This window comes from Antennarius striatus, chromosome 23, assembly GCF_040054535.1.
Source record: "Antennarius striatus isolate MH-2024 chromosome 23, ASM4005453v1, whole genome shotgun sequence".
NCBI lineage: Eukaryota > Metazoa > Chordata > Actinopteri > Lophiiformes > Antennariidae > Antennarius > Antennarius striatus.
Genome location: NC_090798.1, coordinates 13,546,055 through 13,570,913, shown reverse-complemented (window position 1 = coordinate 13,570,913; position 24,859 = coordinate 13,546,055). Strand labels below are relative to the sequence as shown.

At 47.2% G+C, this 24,859-nt stretch overlaps 2 protein-coding genes across 8 annotated transcripts in view; both read left to right on the top strand.

The window, feature by feature from the left end:
• Positions 1–1,501: 1,501 nt before the first annotated feature.
• Positions 1,502–15,656, top strand: arsj (arylsulfatase family, member J). 3 transcript variants are annotated; one of them, XM_068308701.1, is made up of 3 exons: positions 6,330–6,412; positions 6,521–6,652; positions 13,238–15,653. In XM_068308701.1, the coding sequence occupies exons 2-3, from the start codon at positions 6,609–6,611 to the stop codon at positions 14,625–14,627; spliced, it is 1,434 nt and encodes a 477-aa protein (XP_068164802.1). In that variant the 5' UTR covers positions 6,330–6,412; positions 6,521–6,608; the 3' UTR covers positions 14,628–15,653. The 3 variants fall into 3 exon arrangements, with proteins under 3 accessions (XP_068164801.1, XP_068164802.1, XP_068164803.1); XM_068308700.1 differs by lacking the exons at positions 6,330–6,412; positions 6,521–6,652 and adding an exon at positions 1,502–2,227 and having other exon boundaries at positions 13,238–15,656; XM_068308702.1 differs by lacking the exons at positions 6,330–6,412; positions 6,521–6,652 and adding an exon at positions 7,844–8,050.
• Positions 15,657–21,917: 6,261 nt separating this feature from the next.
• The window catches only part of LOC137590335 (calcium/calmodulin-dependent protein kinase type II delta chain), a 53,053-nt gene continuing 50,111 nt past the window's right edge, over positions 21,918–24,859 (top strand). The window contains exons 1-2 of one of the 5 annotated variants that reach the window (XM_068307884.1): positions 21,918–22,235; positions 24,078–24,172. In XM_068307884.1, coding sequence (XP_068163985.1) covers positions 21,925–22,235; positions 24,078–24,172 — 406 coding nt within the window. In that variant the 5' untranslated portion in view covers positions 21,918–21,924. The remainder of the gene's footprint in view (positions 22,236–24,077; positions 24,173–24,859) is intronic. The other 4 variants (XM_068307886.1, XM_068307887.1, XM_068307883.1 and 1 more) reach the window with 4 other exon arrangements.

Below are 24,859 nucleotides of genomic sequence, written 5' to 3'. Positions count from 1 at the left end.
ACCAATCAGAAGCCTGAAAAACATTTGGATGAAGCTTTGATTCCATTTGTACGTCAGAGATTGGTGTGTTTAGTTTGAACAGATACTTTTAGTCATTTAAGGCGTTCCAGCTGATTGGACCGTGAATTCAAACTCTACTTGATCTTTCATTTCAACCTATTTGTGAAGAAGTAGGACGACAGACTGATGTCTGTCCACCTCCAGCTCCTCGTGTCACTCCTCCGCCTCTTCTTCCACAGGGAGGAGGTGGATCTAAATCCTCTGCTCTGGTCTTGTGATTGTGATGTCTTTCCTCCATAAACCCGATGCCCAGGCTGACGAGTGGAATCCAGAGAAGATCAGCAGACAGATGTGTTCACACAGGAGCCACAACGAAACCAGACCTGACTAATCCATAATCCAATCAGGTGTCCTGTGATGAAGATGATTATTGATGGAGATCTGCAGGCTCAGCTACCTTCAAGTCATACTGGAAAAATTGGATTCACTGTAACTGATGTTTTTAAAGAGCAGTGAGAACATGAGTCATGTGACATGACATGACCAGTGTGTGTGTGTGTGTGTGTGTGTGTGTGTGTGTGTGTGTGTGTGTGTGTGTGTGTGTGTGTGTGTGTGTGTGTGTGTGTGTGTGTGTGTGTGTGGTTGGACTTTGGTATCAAATGGGTTTTAATAAGTATTTAATAATTTTAAGAAGCCTCTTGGATGAATGAGAACCTACAGACAACTTTGTCAGCTCCACTGGTCGTCTGCTGTCCACACGGTCAGCAGACACTCCTTCATCTGGAACTATTCCAAACTTCATTGTTCAGGTTTGACATTTTTTCAACTCTTCCACCAAGTTTCAAGAGAACTCATCAAATATTTGATGTATAGCTGAGAAAATTCTGAAACCGCCTGACCTCAGAACGCTGGAGGAAGTTAAGGGAGTCCATCATCAGATGGTGTCCTGTCCATGGCTCACATCCCACTTCTCCATCCAGGTTAATGGTAACCTGTGAAGTACTGAACTTAGTTTATTGACAAAAAAGGTCCAAAAAAGTTATCTTGTCTTACATTACAAACTTGGATTCTTGAATCCACTTTTTTTTCCCTTTTTTTTCGGGGTTCAATCCAAACCTTACCTTCTCTGTCTCTCTACAGGACAGGCCGGTCAGGTTGGGTCCACCTACTGGATGGAGAAACGATGAAAACGGTAGAAGTCAGTCCTGATCCACCTTCATCTGATCCGCTCCAACATTAAATTCCTCTTCTGTGTTTTATTCCCCAACACGTTTCAGGAAATTTTCACGTAATCCAGACGAACACCGGTTCATCCTTCAGGGAGGAAATCCACGGAACTTTATTCTCACCAGCGTCACACAAACGTTACACAAAGACTACACGTCAGCTGTGTGTGTTTGACTCCTCCCGAGTCCTGGAAGGGAGCTTTCCGAGGTGCCCGTGAACGCACCGCTCCACGGAGGAGTGCCGGGCCGTGCGCTCCTAGACCTGCCTCCCCTGCGGGACTCCACGCGTGTGCGCCCGGCCCCGTGGACTCAGGATGCGGGACATCTGCGGGGATCTGTCTGCACCGGCTGCTTCACGGTCCGTCCGGACTCCGGAGACCCGCAGCGGCTTCTGACACCGCTGTGGCTCCACACCGACTGCGTGAAACGCGGGGACGCACCTCCGTGGGTTCGTGAAGGCGGTGCGGGTTTGCAGCATGCAGGCTGTGCGGTAGGAGTCACGCACCAGCTGCCACGTTCCTGCGTGGATTCACCTCTGACTGGGTTCTCTGCCCCCACCTGGAGCTGTCAGTGCGCGTTTATCACTGGGGGGACCCGAACGAGATGCGCCCCGGGCCGTGCGCCCTGACGCACCGTCCGGCTGAGCGACACTAACGCGCGGGGAGGTGGGGGCTCCGATCGGGCTGAAACATGTGGCTCCCGGGGGTCCCGGTGGGTTTATTCCTCAGCCTCATCGTGGCTCAGACGTGGAGCGTTCAGGTGTCGTGGGAAAACTGGAACACCCAGACGCGCACCAGAGGGAACGGGTTGGACAGGACGGGCTCCCAGCCGCACATCGTCTTCATCCTGGTGGACGACCAGGGCTTCCGGGACGTGGGGTACCACGGCTCCGAGATCAAGACCCCCACCCTGGACCGGCTGGCGGCGCAGGGGGTCAAGCTGGAGAACTACTACGTGCAGCCGCTCTGCAGCCCCTCCAGGAGCCAGCTGATGACCGGCAGGTAGGGTCCAGGGGCCCCCGGAGCCTCTGAGGGCCCCCAAAGTACAACCTGATTTGCTGCCTCCAATCAGTTAATAATACTGATTTGATCATTCATCCTCTTTAAATCTGACGAACCAGAGCCTGGAGTGTTTTCACTCATCACTGGTTTATAATCTGAGATTATTTATTATATTATGGATTATAAAGTATAAATGCAGCTATTAGAAACAACCATGCTAGATGAATTGGATCCATCAGAGGACGCTGTGGCAGAAGGACAACAGCGGCTCAAGAATCACTGGAAGCTTTTGATAAACTATGTACAAAAGCTTCAGGAAAATAAAGATTTATCTCCCTAAACTCTCGGGGTTACGACCGTAAAACCTTCAAATTCTTTTGGTTTTAGAATCTCCTTTCACTGTTTTCTGTCCTGCCTCTGTTGGGGTTCCACAGAGCTGAGCAGGTGATTAAAGGTGAGGTGAAAACAAACACTGATTGGTCCAGAGAGCGATCGCGGCCTCACTGGTCGTCGTTCAGATCCTCCACACAAACCAACAGGACAACCTCTGGAACAGCAAAATGCTTTTACTTTGAAAGGAACAGAATGTTTTAGTCATGAGAGACAACAGACGACGTTCAGACGGATGATGTGTGACACTGGGGTCAGAGTTCAGATTCTTCACTCACATTAGGTTTGAGGGGCATCTGCCCAGGGCAGCAGTGAGATAAACCCCCCCATGGGGTACGGGCACTGGCGTTGGTGGCGGCGGCTGATGGCTCTGTAAAGACTGGGCAGTGATGGGGGGCTGGACTGCATCTCTGACCCCCACATGAATGAATGGCTGACTCTGACTGGGACAGAAAACATTTAGAAGAGCAGCAGTCCTGTAATAGGATTGGCTCACAATTCAGGTGCGTCTATTTGTTTCTTTGGCGCTTGTGTCCGTACCTGCGTCTCTGCAGGGCTCCTCCTCCTCGGCTCAGGAGGAGGAGCCTGGATGGCGTCTCTGCTGTCTTTGGCAGGTGTCCGAGTAAATAATGAGTAAAGTTCAACCACTTCCTGGTGCGTCTGCCTCAGACATCAGTGGAGGCTCCAGACGTGTGTGTGTGTGTGTGTGTGTGTGTGTGTGTGTGTGTGTGTGTGTGTGTGTGTGTGTGTGTGTGTGTGTGTGTGTGTGTGTGTGTGTGTGTGTGTTCTGGGCTGCTAACATTACACCACCACTGTGAGAACTGGACCAGCTCTCAGGACGACTCGTCCAGACGCGTTGAAGCCAACATCAGAACGACTGATGGATCCAATCCAAAGCGTAAGCACTTTGCAAGAGCTTGATTCCATTTTTATGGGCTGTTTGAACTTGTTACCACGGCAACCACCTGTATCAGAGCGCAGCTGCATGCTCTCTGAGTGTGATCATATTTTATTATTATTGCTGGGTTTGTCTCAGCGGTCGCTGGAGGTGTCTCTGTGAGCTCCTGGCTGTGAGTTCTCCTCCGCTGTCCGGCCTCATTTATCACTGAGGACACTCAACACACACAGAATGAAAACACACCCACTGGATACACTCAACACACACAGAATGAAAACACACCCACTGGATACACTCAACACACACAGAATGAAAACACACCCACTGGATCCCACTGGCTGTTCTTCCACTCTTTGGTTTCTTGGGGATTCAAACTGGAGTCTTTCTCCATCAGACTTGTTCCAGCAGACCCTGATTGAAGTTCGACCACCTCGGCCTGAGCTTCATGCAGGGTAACTAGTTGATCTTTAAGACCAACAATTCTTGGTGAGCACCTGATTGGCCAAGAATGGCCAAGAGGCTAAAGGTGTGTCCAGTAGTCCAGGGGTCTCCAACCTGTTTTTGTACCACAGACCAGTTTACCATCAGACAGTATTTTCTCAAATCGGTCTTTAAGGTGTGGAGGATAAATACTAAATAAAGTGACACCACCAGCATAAAGCTGGTGTTTAGTAGCCGTCTTTTTCTTTGTGGTAGGTTCTTCTTCTGTCTCCCCATTGGCTCTTTCACTCTGCACATAAAAATTTTTCAAAGACGTTGTTTCTTGTTGGTTCTGCTAGCTTGGGAGTTTTAAAATATCGGGATTCTGTGTTAGTGGCCGGAGCGGGCCCTTTAAGAAGGTAGTCATGTGACCGAGGCCAGAGCGGCCCCTTTAAGAAGGTAGTCATGTGACCGAGGCAAGCATCTCCACCAGCGTCAGCGTGACTCACAGACATGTGGAGGAGAGAATCCATCATTCAGAACTAAACATGGTTCAGAACCAGATCAGAAAGAAAACAGAAATAATGCAAGTTCTGGATTCTGTCTGTGTGACCCGGAACTGACTGACCCACAGACCGGTACCGACTGACCCACAGACCGGTACCGACTGACCCACAGACCGGTAGACTGACCCACAGACCGGTACCGACTGACCCACAGACCGGTACCGACTGACCCACAGACCGGTACCGGTCCTTGACCCGCGGGTTGTGAACCACTGCTTTAGTGACATAGAGTACTCAACATTTGGTCCATGGTCTGGAGAGGTGGAACAACGGTAGCCTGAAGACAGACGAGATGTGATGAAAAAATCCATCGTAAATCCCCAATAAGACCACTTGAATGTGGAAGTAAAGAGCAGCGTTCCTTCAAACTCCCTGGACTTAAGTTCTGGAATGAAACAAAACTATCCTGAAGCGGAGGATGATCTGTGCGACAGGATAGTTTTTGTCAGTGACGTCTGGAAGGGTTGCTGTGGCCAACGCTCCCAGCTGTTCTGGCCCGAGACGCCGGCGCTCCAGTGAGGATGAAGGATTCAACACCTGACCTTTAAGAACTGAGAAGTTGTACCAAAGTGAGTGAAGATATAAAAGCGTTTGTGTGCAGCTGTTGGAACCGTAGCAAAGAGCTTTCACCTTCCAGTCTAGAGCTTGGGAAAAGATTTCCATGCGGTTCCCCCCCTGGGAAAAATTTCAACCTGTCTGGCTTTCTTTAAGCTGCGCTGATGAGATTAGAGGCTTAAAGCCAGAGCGTCAAGCTCAAATTTTTTGTGCTCTTCAATCCCCTGAACTCCTACTGATCTGTACTTATCAGAGATGGATTGCCAAAGGGGACGACAGGGTTTGCTCCTCTGTGCTGCCAGAGGATTGTAAAATATTGAATGTGTATATTATATGGAAACCCATAATTTCTGAACCTCCGTCTTGTTTCGGATCCTTTGCACTAACACTCCTGGAGTGTCAGAGATGGATGTTGCAGAGCTTACCTGTCCTGACAAATCCAGGACGTTCCATACATCGTAAACACATCCGTCAGCTCTGGTATCAGCTGCTCAATCTTTTACCCTTTTGGCTTCTTCTCAGGAATCTTGGTCAGTTATCCAGTTCCAGGCAAGGCGGCAGTAAACACCAGACAATGATATCTGGTGCAGCTTCTCAATTTTACATTTCAGAAAAGGACATCCTCACAGATGGCGCCGACTTGAGCTTCAGTCCCCCTTCAGGTTTATTTTCAATGGTGTCGTCTGTCTTTTCAGTCATAAACCCAATTTACATTTCGTTATTGGTCACACATACAAGCTGCTATCCAATAACAACAAAGGTGGAGAATGTGCTCTGGGGTGAAGTGTCAATGGGATCAGACCCCAAGTGAGGATCACAGCCTGACTTTGGTCCCTGAACCCTGTGGTCTTATGTTGTAGCTCAGAGGATCTGAACCAGGTCTAACCTAAACAGAGAGGTCCTCACCTTGTCTCTATTTATTCACACACTCACATCTGTCCACACTTATCTCACACTCTTCTTGTTTCTGGTGTGTAACTCCTCTGCTTCCTGTCTGTCTGTCCTACGGAGGGTCTGCATGTCTCAGGAAAACAAGTCTTGAAGTGACAGCACCTTTTAGTTTGGGTAACATGGAGAGCTTCAGCCCAATGAGGGAGGGAAACTGACAGGAGATCAGCGAGCGATAGCAAGAAAGCAAATGAGGGGACTGTCGACAGGACAGGGTTAGTAAGACGAAGTACTGTCGGTCGGACTTTGACTAAACGCAGAGCGTTGAGTTGGGCTGTTTATTCAAACCATATGTGAGGAGAGGAGCAGGAACACCAGAGCCGGGTCTGGGCAGCAGGTCTAAGGGGGAACCAACCGGGGTCTAAGTGGCCGGACTGGTGGCCAGTACAGTTGTCTTTTGGGACCAAGGTTTGATTATTTGAATGTAATAGTGTGTGTGATTTGTTGGCCTTTGGCTCAGCGGTTGTATAAATAAATTACGTAGCGTGGTTACAGCTCCATAACTCTTCATTCCAGCTGTTCACTCCAGGAATTCAGCAGAGATACCGGACTGAGCTGCTAGAGGTATTTCCCTTCGTGTACTTAAATCCCTGTTGGATAAGGGATGGACCTGACCCAAGAACTCAAGCCTGTGTTCTCCGGCTGTCGGTTAGTACCCTGTTCACTTGAAGAGAAGCTATAAATCAGTCACACTGGACACGCAGTCGCTCTAGGGAAGGAGCGAACGCCTCCAGAGGATTGTGGCTACTGCGCGTCTCCGTTTAAGGCCTCATAAATACTAAAGAGCTAGAAGTGTCCTTCAGGCGTCAGGACCTCCCTCTCCTGTGAACCCCTGAGAGGCACCACAGGGGTGTTTGAAACATCTGATCTTGTTCGTTCTCCATCAGGACCTCAGGCTGGTTGGACTGATTGGAGGAGGCTGCACTTTGCATGACACACTCATTACACGCCTGTAACCGTTTGGTATGTGAACACAACCGAAGCCCCAGGAGTTACACAAGAATGGGTTAGGGATCCTGAGGGTTGGGATAGAACACATACGTGTAGATTATATAGATCAGTCAATACATTTGCTTACTTTTGTGGGGTTTCCTTTTTGTTTTTTCACTTTATTTTTTATGGGATAAAAATCTTCTTTGTTTTTTTCACTAAACGATCACATTCCCTGTCGGGCCCTGTTGACTCCTTCCTGTTTCACCCACACACATGCTGCCTTTGAATCTTCCCATCCATTTCTGACTTCTTTGCAGTCCCATTTCAGGGCCTGATGGCAGCCCAACAATGGCTCTTCTATTCCCCAGTGCTCAAGGCTAAAGTTGGGTTTCAGAGCACGGTTGCCTGGACCACCAAGTGACAAGAAATGCTTATCGTCACATGAAACCAAGACATTCTCGGGGCTTCCATCAGGTCGGTGTGGTCTCATTTAGAATTCACTAACCTGACCTCCAAGACCTGCTACGCATAGAGATATCATGTTCTAAACCATGCCTTCTTATTATCCTTGAGTTAAACCTTTTGGCTGCTGGAGTCCCACAGGAGTTAATACATTACCAATCATTGACGTTTTTGAACGAGCCCCTGGTTGTGAGTCGTAAACCAATACCTGATTGTAAGGAAATGTAGTTTTTGCTTTGTTCAACCCAAATCCTACTGAACCAAAACCAGAAGCAAAAGTCTATTTTTTTTAATTTATGATTTTATATCCCTTATAATACAAGTGTTTATCTAATGAAATATATCATTATCAGAAATTGTGCGCGAACTCAATCTCTGTTGCACATAGATGCTGAGGGAAATTACAATTATGAATGAAAACACAAATATATGCAAAACTGGAGAGAGATCTTAATGTGGATCTATTCTTTATAAAAGCTGTGGGAAATCTGTGGGAATAGTTGTTTCAGGTTTGTAAAGATTCTAATTTCCAAAGGTTTGGACCAGATGATGTTATTGCGAAGAAGCGTGTAGGACTGGATTGTCCCAGAGAGTGTTTCTGCCACCAGGTTTGTCCAGGACCCCTATGTCACCGTTTGAGGTCATTTAAATGTAAGTACTACTCTAAATACTAAAGTAGTATTCCCTAAGACTGACCAGAAACAATAAGAGGATATGAAAACAACACACGTGAAATAAAATACAAGTATAAGTTGTTCAGAGTTCAGTCGTTCTCAAATGTACATCAGTTTAAAAAAATAATAATCAGGCTCACGTCATTTCACTCGACTTTACCTCTGTCTGCCACAAATACGGGACTGCAGGACGAAAGTCGTTTGTCCGTATCCCCAAATGTTCATAAGTTGAACGTTTGTAAATTTGAGGACTACCTGTACAAGCACACAGTCATACATGTGTTCACACCTTACACCTGTTCACACGCTGTGTCCTAATGCAACACATTCATTTATTCACTTTAATGATGTCATATAAGTGATCCTGGGGATTCCCAGGGATTCTCTGCATGAGGATTAAGTTCTGTCTTTGAGTCGTTGTTCCAGCATGTTTGACAGTGTCGCTGTGAACGGCTGGTACCCGTTTAGGAAGGGTCTTTGGGTTTGGGTACACTCTGATTTTGAGTTGTTGGGTAGGATCAGAGGCAGGATTGCCCACTTAGAAACCAGCTACAGACACTCTGTCCCACCTGTGGACCACCTGGCGCTGACCCACATGGGTCGATGTGGGTCAGCGCCCACAACATTTAAGGCTTTTACAGTTTTTCACCCAATTACTTGTTTGCATTGACTTTTTTTGTAGCCTGTGTGCACGCAGCTGCAGTATGACTTTACAGGCTGTGATCTGATGAGGACATGTGTATGGATACTGTTTTTATTGTAGGGTGCAGTTCTAAATCTTTTGGTTATTCCCACAAATAACATGGGGGTAGGTTGTGGGAAATCATCTTTTCAAAGACCAATGAAGGTTTGAAAAGTCTGACCACCTGCTGGTTCTTCTTCAGGAAACCTAAACCAGACTCTTTTGTCCACTCCCCTTGTCCCTGCTGGCATCTTTGACTGCTTTGCTTTTCTCAAGAGAGACTCGACCTGGGGAAGAAGAGGCATTCGGTTGTATCAGTTTCATGTCTCCAGGGTGTTTTGCTTTCACTCAAAGCAGATGTGGGGAGTCAGACAGAAATGAAGTCAGATGTTTTGTCCTGATCGTCTGAGAGCTGCTTCCAGAGTCCCAGCTGGTTGGCCTCACTGTCAGAGTACAATCACAGTCCAAGGAGCCGAGGCAGAGATGTAATAGAGGCTCTACTGTATATTTACAGCAGTGTCACTAAAGCAGAGATCATCAACTACCAACATGGAGCCACGTCCAGCCCACCCAATGTTCCGCAAATGTTAGCACACCCAAAGTTTGAGGAGTTCCTTGGAGTGTTCATCGATTTGCTCGCCAACCTCTGCCAAGGACCCAGAGTCCTTAACCCTCAACCCCCAGCTTCATTCAGACAGGAGTTATTGATTCACTAATGGAGTCATTTTAGCTTTTATCGGTCAAATTTTCCCAAACTTTCTTTTTTGTTTGCTTCCTGAGATCCTGTTTTTGTTAAGACTCGTGGAATTTCATTTTCTGCAGGTGGTCCTAGAATGCATTGACCGCGAGTAACGAAGGATTACTGTATGTACAAATATTGGATATTAATAGGATGATTAGGTCTAAATAAATGGTATGTTTCCTTAGAGTTTACTTTTGTTGGCACTGTACAGATCTCTTCAATTGCTTTATTTTTGTTGATTTATAATTTGTGATTATTTAAAATTCATTAGGCTCACCCATAATCCCTAAATATTCACGTTTTAAATTTGATAAAAATAATGACAAACATAGACAAAATCAAATCAAAGTCAGGAAAGGCTCTTGGTTCAGTGCAGTTTAAGAAGTAATTTTAAAGAGATCACTGACTCGGACGCCACGATTTCCTCTGGCAGGTATTCCTGACCCTCAGGGTCTTGACTGAAAACGCTCTGTCCCCTTTGGTCCTCAGCCGGGCCCCTGGAACAGATAACAGACCTCTGCCTGAGAACCAAGTGTTTGCTGGTGTATAAGGTATTCAGGGGTCAGATGAACAGAAGGACAGTGAGGGTTTCAAGGGCCTTTAGAGTAAAATCAGATCTCTCCTAAAGCACACAGGGCTCCAGTGCCAGCAGGCTGAAACAGGAGTGATGTAATCTCTGAACTAAAGGTCTGGAATTCAACCCAGAACCTTCTCCCATTTGACTGAGTGAACCACTGATCCAGCCTGGCACCTCAGTACCAAAAGCACTTCTAGTGGACTCTGACGATACCCTAAAGGATTCCACTGGAGACACTGTGGTCTGTGTTCAGCTGAGTCCTACTGGCCTGACTCCAAACCAGATGAGTCTTTTTAGTCATTTATAACCCAAAATATGTAAACACCTGTGTATGAAAATATTGGACTTCCTCTTTAAGTGGTCTGGGATGGTCAACTCCCTCCATCAAGTACGAATTTAGCAGCCTACTAAAGAGGTAATGTTGTCTGGTATTAAAGACGGTAATAGTGTTGATTGGGGTAAAAGTTGCTGGTGGGGTGTTTAGGGGTTCCTCATCCTACTCCTGTTGGAACAGTCTCACAGGAGTCGTAAGGGATTAGCTCAGATGTGTCGCCAACATCCACTCAAAGATGAACTGATTAGATGTTGGTGGTCCACTGTCAGTGTCAGCACAGCCACAAGTTTTTGTTCATAATCCCAGAAATAAATAATTATTTGTGACTAAACAGGAGAAAAGCATGTCGTCTGTTTTTCAAAAAGCCAGAGCTCAACTTCACTGGGTTGTCATAATGTTCCACCCAAGGTAGTTATGTAGTGGAGAGGTGACCTCGGTCGGTAGATTCTGAACTGGTGGCAGTGATCTTGACACAGTGGTGAATGTGGAGGTGTCCTGACCTGCCAGGTTGAAGTTTGTCAGAGGAACAAACTCCTTCAGCTTGTCTCAGACTCCTAAATGAGCTCAGACAGCAGTTCACCACAGATTCACTGGTTTCAACGAGATACCTTCAGTCCTCACCGCTCAAACAGCATTTATGTAAGGATTGTTTGAGTGATTGTCACTGCAAGTTTTGAACTTTATACACCAACATAGTCATCGTTCTATCTAACAAAGAATTACACTTGACTGATGGTGTCCGCAAGATACTCCTAGTTTTCGTTTGCTTTGTGCAGACTTATTATCACCATTCAAACCACTGGTAGGTGATGGTGTGATGGTGTAGTGCAGTAATGAGTACAGATTGTTAGTTCTGGTACTTAAATCCTCAGACTGTCTGTCACAGGTCTGCAGACAGTCGTGTTGTCATTCGGAGCTAAATGCTAATGACAGTTTTCACCACCTTCATCTGGTGCCGATACAGTTTACAAGGGAAGTTACTGGACAAATGATGTAATATTGAGGTTTTTCAACACCTTCTATCTGTTACTCATCAATAGTGTGGTATTAGCTCGCTACCAATATTAGTGCAGAAACGTAATCAGGTTTTTATTTATTTTTATTCATTCAGTTTATTTTCTTCTTTCCAGACATGTAATTACAACAGATTTTACTTTCATCAGTGTTGACGGGTAGAAGCCATTGGCTCGTAAGGTTCCCGCCCCCTTAGATCAACAGCATCTCTCTCATTACAGCTCATTGTCAAACAATTCATACTTTGCATGTCACAAATCAATTTCAATTATTTTATTCTGGTACATTGTTGTTTTAATCTGTGCATTCAGTCCAATAGACGTGCATCGTCAGTTCTTGAGAAGAGTCCAGATTTTGTTAATGTTCATTTTGTTATTCCTTTCAAGGGTTGTTTCTGGTCAAATTTATTTAAGCACCGTTGGAATGTCTTGCTTTGTGTGACTGAGTTGATGTTGCTTTCTGTGCCTTCCACACTCCTAATCACCGGCGTCAGCATCACTGTTTCTGGCCTTCACATCTAAACGTTCTCCCCATTTCTCCAGCTTTCGGGTGATATCCTCCTTGAGCCGAGCATTGGACTCATGCCGGTCACTCGTCCTGGGTATGGCTTCATTCAGCATGATGGCCATAGCCTCCTTATACACTCTGGCCGTTGCCTCTGCTGCTCGATCAGAATCCTCTTGTGCTTTGGTCTGTTGTAACCCCATTGTTCTCAGTTTGCAGTGTAGCATGAAAACACCAAACCCAGTGCTGTGATCCCGATTGTCACGGTGGTGAAGATGTACACATCCTCGACGTCCTCCACATCCAGTGGGGCCAGACACATAGTTCTGAAAATATCCCAGCTGTCCAGCATGTAGCCAGCCAAAAAAGCCCCATCTGGACAGTGGCGCTCACCAGTTCCTACAGGTCTGGTGGAAAAAATCCTGTCGATCGCGTTAAGTGACCAGCTCAGTAGATTCATCTTGGTTAGCAGACTTCGTATGATGTCACAACTTCATGTCACAACGTGGTTTCCTATCTGGCCTTGAGGTGTGGTGTTGGTTTGGTCTGGGATTCCACTCCTCCACCCAACTCCACGACCCTTCATTGATTGCTAGCTAGCATTTAGCTAGCCTATAAACACTGTTCTGTTTGCTTTGGACTGACTCAAACCAACATGATACTGAATAATGTGCAGATTCTCAGACAAAATATTCTGTCTGGGACAGACAACCCAGAAACCCCCTCTCCAGTTCTTTACTTGAACATTTAGTTCATGTTCATGTAGTGTTCATGCAGCTTATGATGTTATTGTACAACTCCTGACACTCTGACAAGAACATAGAGGAAACCTGTCCAGCACCTCATCAGACCTGACCAAGAAAAGGAAAAGAAAGGCCCTCAGCTGGAATGTCGGAATAAATTATTGTGGCTTCTTACTGGATGATAGATAGATAGATAGATAGATAGATAGATAGATAGATAGATAGATAGATAGATAGATAGATAGATAGATAGATGTATAACTATAGAGAAATTAAAGAACAAACATGAGTAAAGTCATTATTTTGAAAGAGATATTACTGAGTTGACACATGGTACAAAAAGTGAGATCCAAGCAGGTTCATGACTGGTGGATAAAACGCGTCTTCAACCCAGGAGTTCACTTCCTGGACAAAAGCAAACCAAGTTGCACATTAAGAACTTTTATGAAAAGGACAGAAGGAAGGCTATCTTCAGCCACTGATGCCAGAAGTCACACAGAAAAGCATGTTCCAGATGGTTCCTTCAGATGTATGGTTGCTTCTAACGGTCGTGTCTTTTGTTTTGTAGGTATCAGATCCACACGGGCCTTCAGCACTCCATCATCCGGGCGACCCAGCCCAACTGTCTGCCCCTGGAAAATGCCACCCTGCCCCTGAAGCTCAAGCAGGCTGGCTACTCCACCCACATGGTGGGCAAGTGGCACCTGGGATTCTACAAGCGCGACTGCCTGCCCACCCAGCGTGGCTTTGACACGTTCTTTGGGTCTCTGCTGGGGAGTGGGGACTATTACAGCCATTACAAATGTGAAGGACCGGGCATTTGTGGCTACGATCTGTACGAAGGGGAAGAAGCAGCGTGGGAACAGGACCGGGGCTTATACTCCACCGTGATGTTCACTCGAAAGGCTATCAGCATCTTAGCCAATCACAACCCTCGTAAACAACCCCTTTTTCTCTACTTGGCCTACCAGGCGGTCCATTCCCCGCTGCAGGTTCCTGCCCGCTACCTTGAGCGCTACAAGGGCATTCCCAATGCAAACCGGCGCAAATACGCCGCCATGGTGTCCTGCCTGGACGAGGCTGTCCGCAACCTCACGGTAGCGCTGAAACGCTACGGTTACTATGACAACACATTAATTGTGTACTCCTCTGATAATGGTGGCCAGCCATTAGCGGGTGGAAGCAACTGGCCCCTGAGGGGGAGTAAAGCCACCTACTGGGAGGGTGGGATCAGAGCAGTGGGGTTCGTCCATAGTCCTCTACTTGTGAACAAAGGAACCAAGTGTCGATCATTGGTCCACATCACTGACTGGTTCCCCACACTGGTGACCTTGGGGGAAGGGAGTTTAGATGAAGATCTCAGTCTGGACGGGTACGATGTCTGGGAGGCTATCAGCGAGGGGCGTCCGTCTCCTCGCCAAGACATCCTTCACAACATTGACCCAATCTACATAAGAGCCAAAAACGGTTCGTGGAAAGCTGGGTACGGCATCTGGAACACGGCCATCCGGGCCGCTCTGCGGGTGGGCCACTGGAAGCTCCTGACCGGCGTCCCAGGCTACAGCGACTGGGTTCCTCCGCAGACCTTCTCCAACCAGCAGCTGACCACCCGATGGCACAACGAGCGCATCCGGTGGGATCGGGGGAAGTCCCTCTGGCTGTTCAACATCACGGCTGACCCCTATGAACGCGTGGACCTGTCCCAGCGCTACCCCCACATTGTCAAGAAGCTGCTAATGCGATTAGCGCAGTACAACAAGACAGCAGTGCCTGTGCGCTACCCAGCTAAGGACCTGCGCTCCAACCCTCAGTACAACGGGGGCGTCTGGGGACCCTGGTACAAAGACGAGAAGGACAAACAGGTGGACGACAGATACAACTTACTCACCAACCATCTGGGCAAAAGATGGCAAAAGAAACCAAAGAACAGGAAGTTGAAAAGGAGGGTTGAAGAGTAGTCAGTGCCGTTTGTGAAAGACTTGAGTCACCTATTCTCAGGGATTGACGCTTCCTGTTTCAGGATTGTCCTCTTCAGACTCCAGTTAGTTTTAACTGGACACCAGTTTGTTGGACGAGAAGCTGAGGAAACACTACTGTCAGGCCCAGACACAACGGAGACCTCATGTTCATGTTAGGGGCATTTAATGAATGTTCGTTTGTCTCGTGTTGCATGTTTGAACCAATCCCACCTGTGGACGGTTCTGTAGGGTAGGAGACGCTCCACACATGGTGACAGGAACAAGACACAGTTCTATTTATGTGGCTGATTGCAGCGATACTGTATCACGGAAACACATGTAGGATTTATGTGATGCGTGAGGACCTTGTTTTATCAGCTCTAGAGCTCTAGAACAACAGATTCTGTTCCCTCTTACCCTTGATTCCTGGTCTGGCACCAGGCCATCCTGAATGTAAGACGAGCTAAAGGGATAAAAGTCCTGCACTTAAGGCCGGTCTGTTAAGGTTTTATTAGAGCCACATTAGATTGACACCAGTGACGTTCACATCACACAGCTCACATTCGTTTTTAGAAACTGATGCAAGAGTTTATTTATCCAACGTAAATTCTGTCAAATGGAATCTGAAAGGAGATGAAGCGCAAATTTGCTTCATGGAATTCTTTAAAAAAATCATTATGAAATATTGAAATACAAGGAATTGTGAACCTGAACTGGCCACATGGAATGAATCGGAATAAACTACATACCTCAACCAAGAATGTTATTTTTGCAAGTGATTCATTTATAAAGTTAGAGACCAAATTTAGACTTGTTCCCTTATTATGTAAAATTTCCTGAGTCATTTTCCGTAGTTTGGTAGAAGGATGAGACAACAACTCCAGGCAGTGGAATCAAAGTGTAAATTTCAGAACACAGGAGGTGGAATCTTTTCCTTCCATTACAAGACAGAGTATTTCTGGACAAGGTTTAATCTACTGTCTGTTTTTATCAGTAAATAAATGAAATGTAAATCATAATGTAAAGGATTCACCTATTTCTGTGATGCAGATCTTTATGATGATCCAGGTTTTCTGTATTTTAGGTGGTGATCTTTATTTATCCTCCATCCCAGAGGTCACAACCGGGGTTCTCTGCTACAGCCTTAAAGGAAGCATCCTGTTATTTCATTATCTGGTGACGACCCAGATCTGATGTATGGAAGATGTGGTGATCGGTTCACCTCGGTGGGGGGGTGTGCCCTGCTGAGGGCGGTGTTAGTTTTCGTGTGCTGTGTAAACATCCCCATACATTCACCAGATACATGAATGACATCTAAACCACTGTTCCTGTCAGATTTAAAGCTGCTTAGAAACATCTGACGCTCTGAGTTTCCTCTCTAGTCTGTCTGGTTGGTTTTTAATCAACTCTCAGAGCGTTTCTGAACGAGGGGGGGCTGAGGGTCGGACTCGGTTCCAAACGTGGAACATGAGCTGCGGGCGGAGGGGGTTTCCTGCTGGAACCAGATCCAGGCTGTACAGCTCATCCTCCCCATCCAGGCTGAGGGGATCCCCCTGCCTCTGCGCCGCCTCCGAGCCAGTTGTTACCCCAGACCCCCGACTCCCTGCGGCGCTGGCCTCAGGAGTTCAGGCTGACATGAAGACGACTCCTTTGGTCCTTAACGTCTGTCCATCTGGACCAGGTGAGGAAACCTCAGCTCCTTCACTCTGATTGGCCCACAGGTTGGTTCCACTCTTCACCATAGACCAGATGAGAGGACTGCCCTACATTAGAAGGTACAGCTGAGATTAGAGAAGATCAGGTTCTTATTTCCTTTCCCATGAGCCTCCTGGGCAGTAAAACCCTGGATCCTGTGGGAATCCACATTTGCTTTCAGTTATGGACATTAGCGTCCTCTTATGGGAACGGGGCTGAAACCAAGATGGAAGGCAGAACATCGGGCCCCCATCCTGCTGCGTCTTGTTAAACAGGGCCGTTACTGCTGACAGGGGGGGGCTGATGTGAGAGGTAAACCTGATGGACGGCAGAAACCTTCTGATCAAAAGCAGCGGTAGGTTCAGCCGTGGGTTCTTTTAGCCCTGGATGTAACGTACGTTCTCTCTTCTTACATGATCGCGCTGCAAATGAGCCAAACTGTGAGCTGCCAGCTGGAACGGACCGCCCCCCCGCTGCCAAGAGTTACTGGTGAGACTGGGGAGTCAGCTCCAGCTCTCTGGTGTGTCCACAGCGACACCACATGAACATCAGCAGCTGTTGTCCAACAGAATCACCGTCCCCACCCTGAAGGCCGGAACACATTTAACGCCTGCAGAGCGTTCATTCAGAGCGTCCCGCCCTGCAGGCGACCGGGGGGGGGGCGTTCCTCAGAGGAGGACCAGATATTCTTCAAGCGGCTGCTCAAGCAGAACAAACAGCGACGACGTCACAGGAAGTCCTGTGGCGGAAGTGGACGAGAAGTAAATGGTTCAACTGTGTGAGAGTTCACACATGTCCCCCCCCGGAGAAGACATACTGGAATAATTACTGATCCACCTACGGGACTACACGGGGGCCTGCAGTCCTTTTATTGAGGAGATTAGATGTTTGATGGACTCACACTCAGACACGGGGACTTCCTCTGATGAGTCATTTCACCCACAACTAGAAGAACTCCTCCTGGAGTCCAGCACCCCCCCCCCCCCCCGGCGCCACTGCCCCCCCCCCCGGCACCACTCCCTTAATTTATTTCTTATTGCCTTTCATTGTTCGTGAGTATGTCTTCACTGGTCCTGATGATGAAGATGATGATGGTGATGAAGAACATGATGATGATGATGGTGATGATGATGATGATGATGATGCTGTGGAGTGCATTCAGGACGTTCTCCTCCACTAATCACCACTGATGTCACGTTCAGCTCTCTGCTTCCTCAGATCCACACGATCACGTCCTGGTGTGGTCAGAGCTCTGGTGAACATGAGGTCAGACTAGTGAGCTGGGGTCAGAGCTCTGTGGTGAACATGAGGTCAGACTAGTGAGCTGGGGTCAGAGCTCTGGTGAACATGAGGTCAGACTAGTGAGCTGGGGTCAGAGCTCTGGTGAACATGAGGTCAGACTAGTGAGCTGTGGTGTGATCCAACGTGTAAACCTGTGGTCCAGTGGCATTAATGATGAACAGATGTTGTCATCTGTGTTCGCTGCACTGATTGGTCAGAGCTTTAGTCTCTTTATGCTCTTCACGAGTGAAAACAATCACAGATCCAGGTCACTGTTGTGCGCTGACACGAGTTCTACCACCTGCTGTGTGACTTCACCTCTTTGCTGCATCTGAAGTTCTTCTGGTGTGAATTTGAGGAACTTTCACAAACCTCTTCTCGCTGCAGTTACTCAACCGTCGACCTCACTTGGTTTACGACACGACTCCCACCCACAGGCGTCCTGTGAAGGGTGTCTGTTGGAGCACTGACTCCATTGGGACAAACAGACGTCCCTCAGTACTTACAGACGTGCTCTGAGAGCCTGTTTGCTGCTGCAGCTCTTCTGGGCTGGAGCTGTGTCCTCACAGTGAGGGTGTGTCTGATGGCTCTCCTTCAGCTGAACGGGTGGAACAGCGCCTCCTCCTGTTGCCCACCATATGGGGCAGAAACGTCTCAACTCTCCAGGGCAGTTGTTCCATCTGTTTAAAGTTAACCCAGATGCCCCCCTGGGGGATATTTTAGTTTGATCGTTCTGACTCCATTACAGCTCGTGGCATGAATTCTTTTTTTATGTTCTACTGATGCATTTTTCACCTTCTGGACACGTTTGGGACAAAAACCTACATGTAAAGAAAGACTGCTATAAAATCCTACACAATATATACGTTTATAATGCTTTGTTTAAAAAATAAACTTGAATCCTGTTCAGGACAATCAAACACTAGTTTTCAGAATTTTAAACCTTCAAATGCCGGTTTAAATGCTTATAATTCATTCATAAATTTATCATTAAAATAATCACAAAAACGTTAAATGTTAAGGGGTGGGGCTTTAGTGGAGATTAGAGTCATGGATCTATCAAATAAATCTTTATTATTATCGTCAAACAGATTTATCAGTAAACCAAATCTGTGGTTATGACACTTTCTAGTCACTAGAGGGCAGAAAAACCAACGTTCTGGAGTGTCTGTCCTGCTGGACAGCTGGGGAACAAGTACAGAAGACAGGAAGTCCAGAGGCCTGAGCAGCCCCCCCCCACTTCAGTGACCACAGCTCAGTTTTATACTTTGACTGTCATTCCGTCTGAACCACCTGCCTCTCTCTCTCTGACCTTGTTCTTTTCTTCATTGTATTTCTTTCCCACCAAACCGGTCAAGGCGGATGGCCGCCCTCCAGAGTCTGGCTCCGCCCTCCAGAGTCTGGCTCCGCCCTCCAGAGTCTGACTCCGCCCTCCAGTGTCTGGGTCCAGGCCGGGGTTTCTTCCTCAATGAGGGAGTTTCTCCCCGACACCGTCTCTTACGCTCTGGGGGGTTCTGTTGGGTTTCTCCGTCTGTCAAAGTGCTTTGAAATATCTGCTGATGTGATTAATCGCGATACAAATACATGTTGATTGATGGATTGATTGACTGGTGTTCATCACCATCATCCAGGTTGCCTGCTTTGTAAATCAGCTTTAGCTGAAGGCAGAATGTGAGGCAGCTCTACAGTCTAACCACTTAAATCAGACGCTCCCACCCGGGAGAAGATCAGTGTGATATCAATCACTACATGACTTCTTTATTGATTTGACATTGATTTTAATAATCAATGCACAACTGGATTGTCTGTAGTCAGCATTTACACAATCACACTACAACTAATCACAGCAAAAGGACAAAGGTCAGAACTAGGAGTCACTAGACAGGTGAGGTCAGGACTTGTACGTGAGGATAAGAATAATAAGAACACACATAGAGATGTGTACAGTTCATCTCGTGTAATCAAAGTCTTATGTGAACACGTGTTAGTTTCACCATTTCAAAGTGAAACCTGTGCTGCAGCCTGGTGCTCTAAAGTGTCAGTGGCCCCCCAGTCCCAGAGGGGGACATCAGGGGATCAACCAGGACTGGCCAACTGGTGGTCCCTCAGCGTTCATCTAGAAGCAGCTGCTAGAAGCACTTTGTTCTTTTTATGTTGTTTTAAACTTCAACTAAACTGGAAAATATACAGAAGTTACGAGTTCGTTTTCATGATTAGATTCTGAATTAATAAAACATTCATGATAAGTTTAGAGAAAATACAAAACAAAGAAAATCCTCCCAAAAAGATGTGTCACAGTTCCGTCATGGACATGTCTCCCTTCTAAAATAATAGAGGTGTGACTGCAAACATGTCCATCAGTCCGATAGTATTGATAATCTATTAATGTTTTACATGACAGTTCATTCACGACTGCTTTACGTACAGGAGGCGTGACTCGCTGGTCACTGGTGGAACGGGTTCATTTGATCCTTTTATTATGTTATCTATAATATCTGTAGATGACAGAGACACACGGGAGTAAAAGTTATTTGTTTCGGTCTGAATGTCTCTAATTCACCTCCTAAATTGGTTTCTATTGTTATTCTTGCAGGAACACAGTCAAAATTAAATTATTCTTCAATGACTTTCTATCTTTTAGTGAATGGAGCTAAATATAGCAGCGCGCTGGGGAGCTCTGCTGCCACAGGATGGCGCTGCTGTGCAGCAGGTTCAACAAGGAAACGCTGGGAAGAAGTTCAGTTTCATCAAGTTAGAGTTTATACTGAGACGATCCGGATGTGGACACATGTCGCTCCAAAGTGAAAGGAAACCATTTTAGTACATTTATGAAAAGTGTTTGGAGCAACACAGCTGGTCCAGTATGAGCCAATAGCAGCATTGGAAGGGCAGAGGGCGTGATGTCACGATAATCAGATGGTGACATCACAACCACAGAATTCTCAGTTAATCACATTCATATGAGCGTCAAAATCTGGTCTCAGTTTTATTTTTACAATCAACATTTTCCCAAAACATGTAAATGACAATGAGATGAAGAAAAATGTAAAAAATAAAATAAATATCATTTATGTTAATGAACAAATATGGTTGTGTAACTCATGTGAGTGTAACTCTTGATGGTAGGCAACATTAAGAAGATGATTTACCTGGAAGAACCTCCTGAAGGGATTAATAAAGTTACCTACTACTAGTACTACTACTACTACTATTACTACTACTACTACTACTAAGAAAACAATAGTACATGAAGTAGAACCTTCTGGTCTGACAGGGAGAAGGTTCTGGGTCCAGTTCCTTTCTGTGTGGAGTCTGCGTGTTCTCCCCGTGTCTGTGGGGGTTCTCCCCGTGTCTGTGGGGGTTCTCCTCGTGTCTGTGGGGGTTCTCCCCATGTCTGTGGGGGTTCTCCCCGTGTCTGTGGGGGTTCTCTCCGTGTTCCCCAGCCCCCCCCCACCTGATACATGCTGATAGTTCCACATTGCCCGTAGGTGTGAGGGTTGTCTTTCTTGTAGTGCTGGTGAGCTGGCGTCTCATCTGGGGTGTACCCCGCCTGTCGCTCAGTATCCATCTGAGCTACACTCCAGCGACACCCCTGACCCACTCCAGCGACACCCCCGACCCGCGGCTACCTGAGGAAGGATGGGTGTTTTTCACTGGTGTAGACATTGAGGATCACTGCCACACCATGACTAACTACTGAACTACTGCCACACCATGACTAACTACTGAACTACTGCCACACCATGACTAACTACTGAACTACTGCCACACCATGACTAACTACTGAACTACTGCCACACCATGACTAACTACTGAACTACTGCCACACCATGACTAACTACTGAACTACTGCCACACCATGACTAACTACTGAACTACTGCCACACCATGACTAACTACTGAACTACTGCCACACCATGACTAACTACTGAACTACTGCCACACCATGACTAACTACTGAACTACTGCCACACCATGACTAACTACTGAACTACTCGGTCCTATTTTAATCGTTCAAACTGCCCTGAAAACAATCATAAAAGAAGGTTTTTCTCCGTTTTGTTCTCTTCTTCTTAAAATACAGCTTTTGGTATTTAATTACATAAGAATGATAAAACCTGTCAGCTTTGGAAAGTTCTACATCTCTTTGGAAAAAGGGTTGAAATCACCATTATTGACAAAAACAGACCAGGCCTTTCAATAAATATATTAATATGGTGCTAAAAGGGTTAAAATATTACGCAAACAAACAAACAAAGGAAAAACGCGTCCGTTTCCGGAGGACTTTTAACCCGACTTTTATTTTGAAACCCGTCACCGGATGTGTGCGGGGCTCAGCGGAAGCCTTGACGGCGGTCACTCGACCCACCTCTTAGCGGTGAGCCGCGCAGCAGCAGGTCCAGACGTCCCGTCAGCTCCAGGAGTTTCCGGTCCGTCAGCAGGAACCGGGACCGGTTCGAGGTTCGGTCGCATCCCGGAGACGTTGGTCGTTGGTTCGAGTCCCGCTCACCTGGTCCGCCCCCGGGACGCTGATTGGACAGGATTAGGACAGGTTCCAGCTCACCTGAACATGGCTTCAACGACCTGCACCCGGTTCACCGATGAGTACCAGCTGTACGAGGAGCTGGGGAAGTGAGTCCCGCCGCCGGTCGAGGGTTCGAGCCCCGGTGGGGCGGCTCGCCCCCCGCCGGGGCTTCCATTAACGGGGACCTCCGCCTACCTGTCCGCACCTGGAGCCGCTCCGGTGGCGCGCATGGGCGGGGCGTCACGGGAACTCATTCCAGATTATGTTTCAGATTATTATGAGGAGCAAACAGGAATAGAATTAAAGAAACGTCCGCAGCCGCCGCGTGTTGCGTTCGAGGTTCACGTTCTGTCAGCAGGGGTTCGGTTCAGACGCGCTTTGGTGCTAAAGGAGTAAATCCTGTGCTCAAAGTGAGTCCCGGTCCCGGTGCGGAGACGTCCCGGGGACACAGTCTCAGTCTGACGGGTTACAACACGCAGGAAACGAGGATGGAATTTGGTTTGAATTGCAGCGCAGGTCAGCAGCTGGGGAGAGCTGGAAAACCCGAGCCGAGGCAGGGACAGTGAACGCATCACGGCTTGACCGGAGAAACTGAGTTTTGTGTTTGTTAAAGATTTTTATTCTGTTTCTATTGAATATAGATCAGTTTTATTTCACTGTTAACACGTTTTTAAATATAAAACCCTTCCGTTACACTATTTTATTAAATTCAGAGAAATAACCGTGAAGTCTCAGAAGGGGCGGGGCCCCATCAGACGGAATCCTCTCATTGAAATCCAACTGATGGCAGATCGATCACCGTAGGATCGATTCAGTCAACAGTTCATCACATGAGTAAATGTTACTAAAATAGATTAGGGGTGATTGATCAGTTGGTTTGTGTTGAAGGAAATGATTTAATGGATTATAAACACAGGAGGATCCTTCCAGCTGTGTGTGATGTCACAGTGACGTCATTCTTCTTGAATGGGGGTGTATGAGTGCAGATTAAATGTTTGCTACAATAATTTATTATATGTAACTGCCACCCCCCCCCACAGAGTCCTGTTCTGGGGGGTTCAGTAGCATCAGAGCCGTTCCTACGACTGGATCGGTTTGAGGATCACAAACCAAAAGCTCCCGTCTCCATGGGAACCGGTTCTATCTGGTCCAGCTGTTCCTCCGTTTCTTCCTGGTCCCTGGAACCTGGAACCTGAAACACCTGCTGGTCTCTGTTTCAGTCCCACCCTGATCCCAGCCTCTGAGCTGGTCTCTCTAAACCACGGGGGGGTCGCCTCTTCGTTTCCACTTCCTGTGTGGATTCTACGTCTCATGAAGGGAGGCAGGGTCCCCCCCCAGACAGGTAGACGGGTCAGCAGATAGAGAGGGCAACACGTTTTCAGTCTGGGCCGTCACTGGTTAACCTTTAAAAGCACATAACATGTTACCGTCCAGCCAATGAGAACATAGATCACCTCACAGCAACGCCCTGTGAGCCACGTGTGGAGGACGTGTGGAGGACGTGTGGAGGACGTGTGGAGGACGTGTGGAGGACGTGTGGAGGACGTGTGGAGGACATGGATGAAGACAGGACGGCAACTGTTTTTCTGTACATTAAAAAATAAAATGTAATTGTTAGCTTTAAATAGATTCATATTAACCACATCTGATTTAAATGCATTCATACATAACGTATAGAACAGGACAGGAGAGGACAGGACAGGACAGGACAGGACAGGACAGGAGAGGACAGGACAGGCGGTGGTTCATACAGTCTGTCCTGCTTCATTCAACTTGTGTCATGTTTTGACTGATGTCGTGTGTCCGTGTGCTTCAGTGTTGTTCCTTGTGTTCACGTGTGTGTGTGTGTGTGTGTGTGTGTGTGTGTGTGTGTGTGTGTGTGTGTGTGTGTGTGTGTGTGTGTGTGGTCAGACCCTGTGATTAATTGGTCTATCTCTGACTCTCTTTAGGGGGGCTTTCTCCGTGGTCAGACGCTGCATGAAGATTTCCACGGGGCAGGAATACGCCGCCAAAATAATCAACACCAAGAAGCTGTCTGCCAGGGGTGAGTAGACGATCCCAGATCGAGCTGCTGGACCTCTGTGTCCCTGAGTCCCCTCTGGACGCTTCACACTAGCCCCCATGCTAACTACATCGTCCTTCCCATTGCTTTCCATTAGTGAAGTCTCTTCCTTTCAGCGCCACCGACATGAAGGAGTTCCCTTTGTGACTCATCCACAGCCCGATCTCTGAGCCACGCTTGACTCAGGGCGCCGTCTTTCACGTTAAACACAAGCCAGTGAAGGCATCACGCTGGCAGGAGACTGGTCTCTTGTTCTTTCCTCGCCGTGACCTTCTCCTGCTTCTCTGACGGAGATTTTCTCCGTTTAGCAGCAGAAACTTCAAGACTTCTCTCCAACTTTTTTTTCTACACACAATGGTTGTCTGGTCAGCGTTTGAGGCTCCTGTTGCATTCTGGGAATTGTTCCACTGATTAATCCCTGAACAAAACCCCAAAGGAGTCAAGTTTCCACGCAGACAAACAGAAAAGCGACGCTGATAGTGAGCAGTGAAAACTTTTCTCCCAGGGGAAACAAAATGTTCATAACGACCCAACGAGGACAGGATGTTGGACGTGATGCAGTGACGTCCTCCATCCCATAGGGGCAGACCCACATCTGACTGACCCCGGGTCAGTTTGGATGTGTTTTTATTCCAGGAGCACACACACATTTAACGGAGCACACTCTGT

What these genes read in the sequence shown, in the direction of transcription:
- arsj (XM_068308700.1), top strand. Translation starts at nt 1,917, where the DNA reads ATGTGGCTCCCGGGGGTCCCGGTGGGTTTATTCCTCAGCCTCATCGTG. An exon ending in AGCCAGCTGATGACCGGCAG is followed by an intron (nt 2,228 to 13,237) that starts GTAGGGTCCAGG and finishes TTTGTTTTGTAG; the next exon opens with GTATCAGATCCACACGGGCC.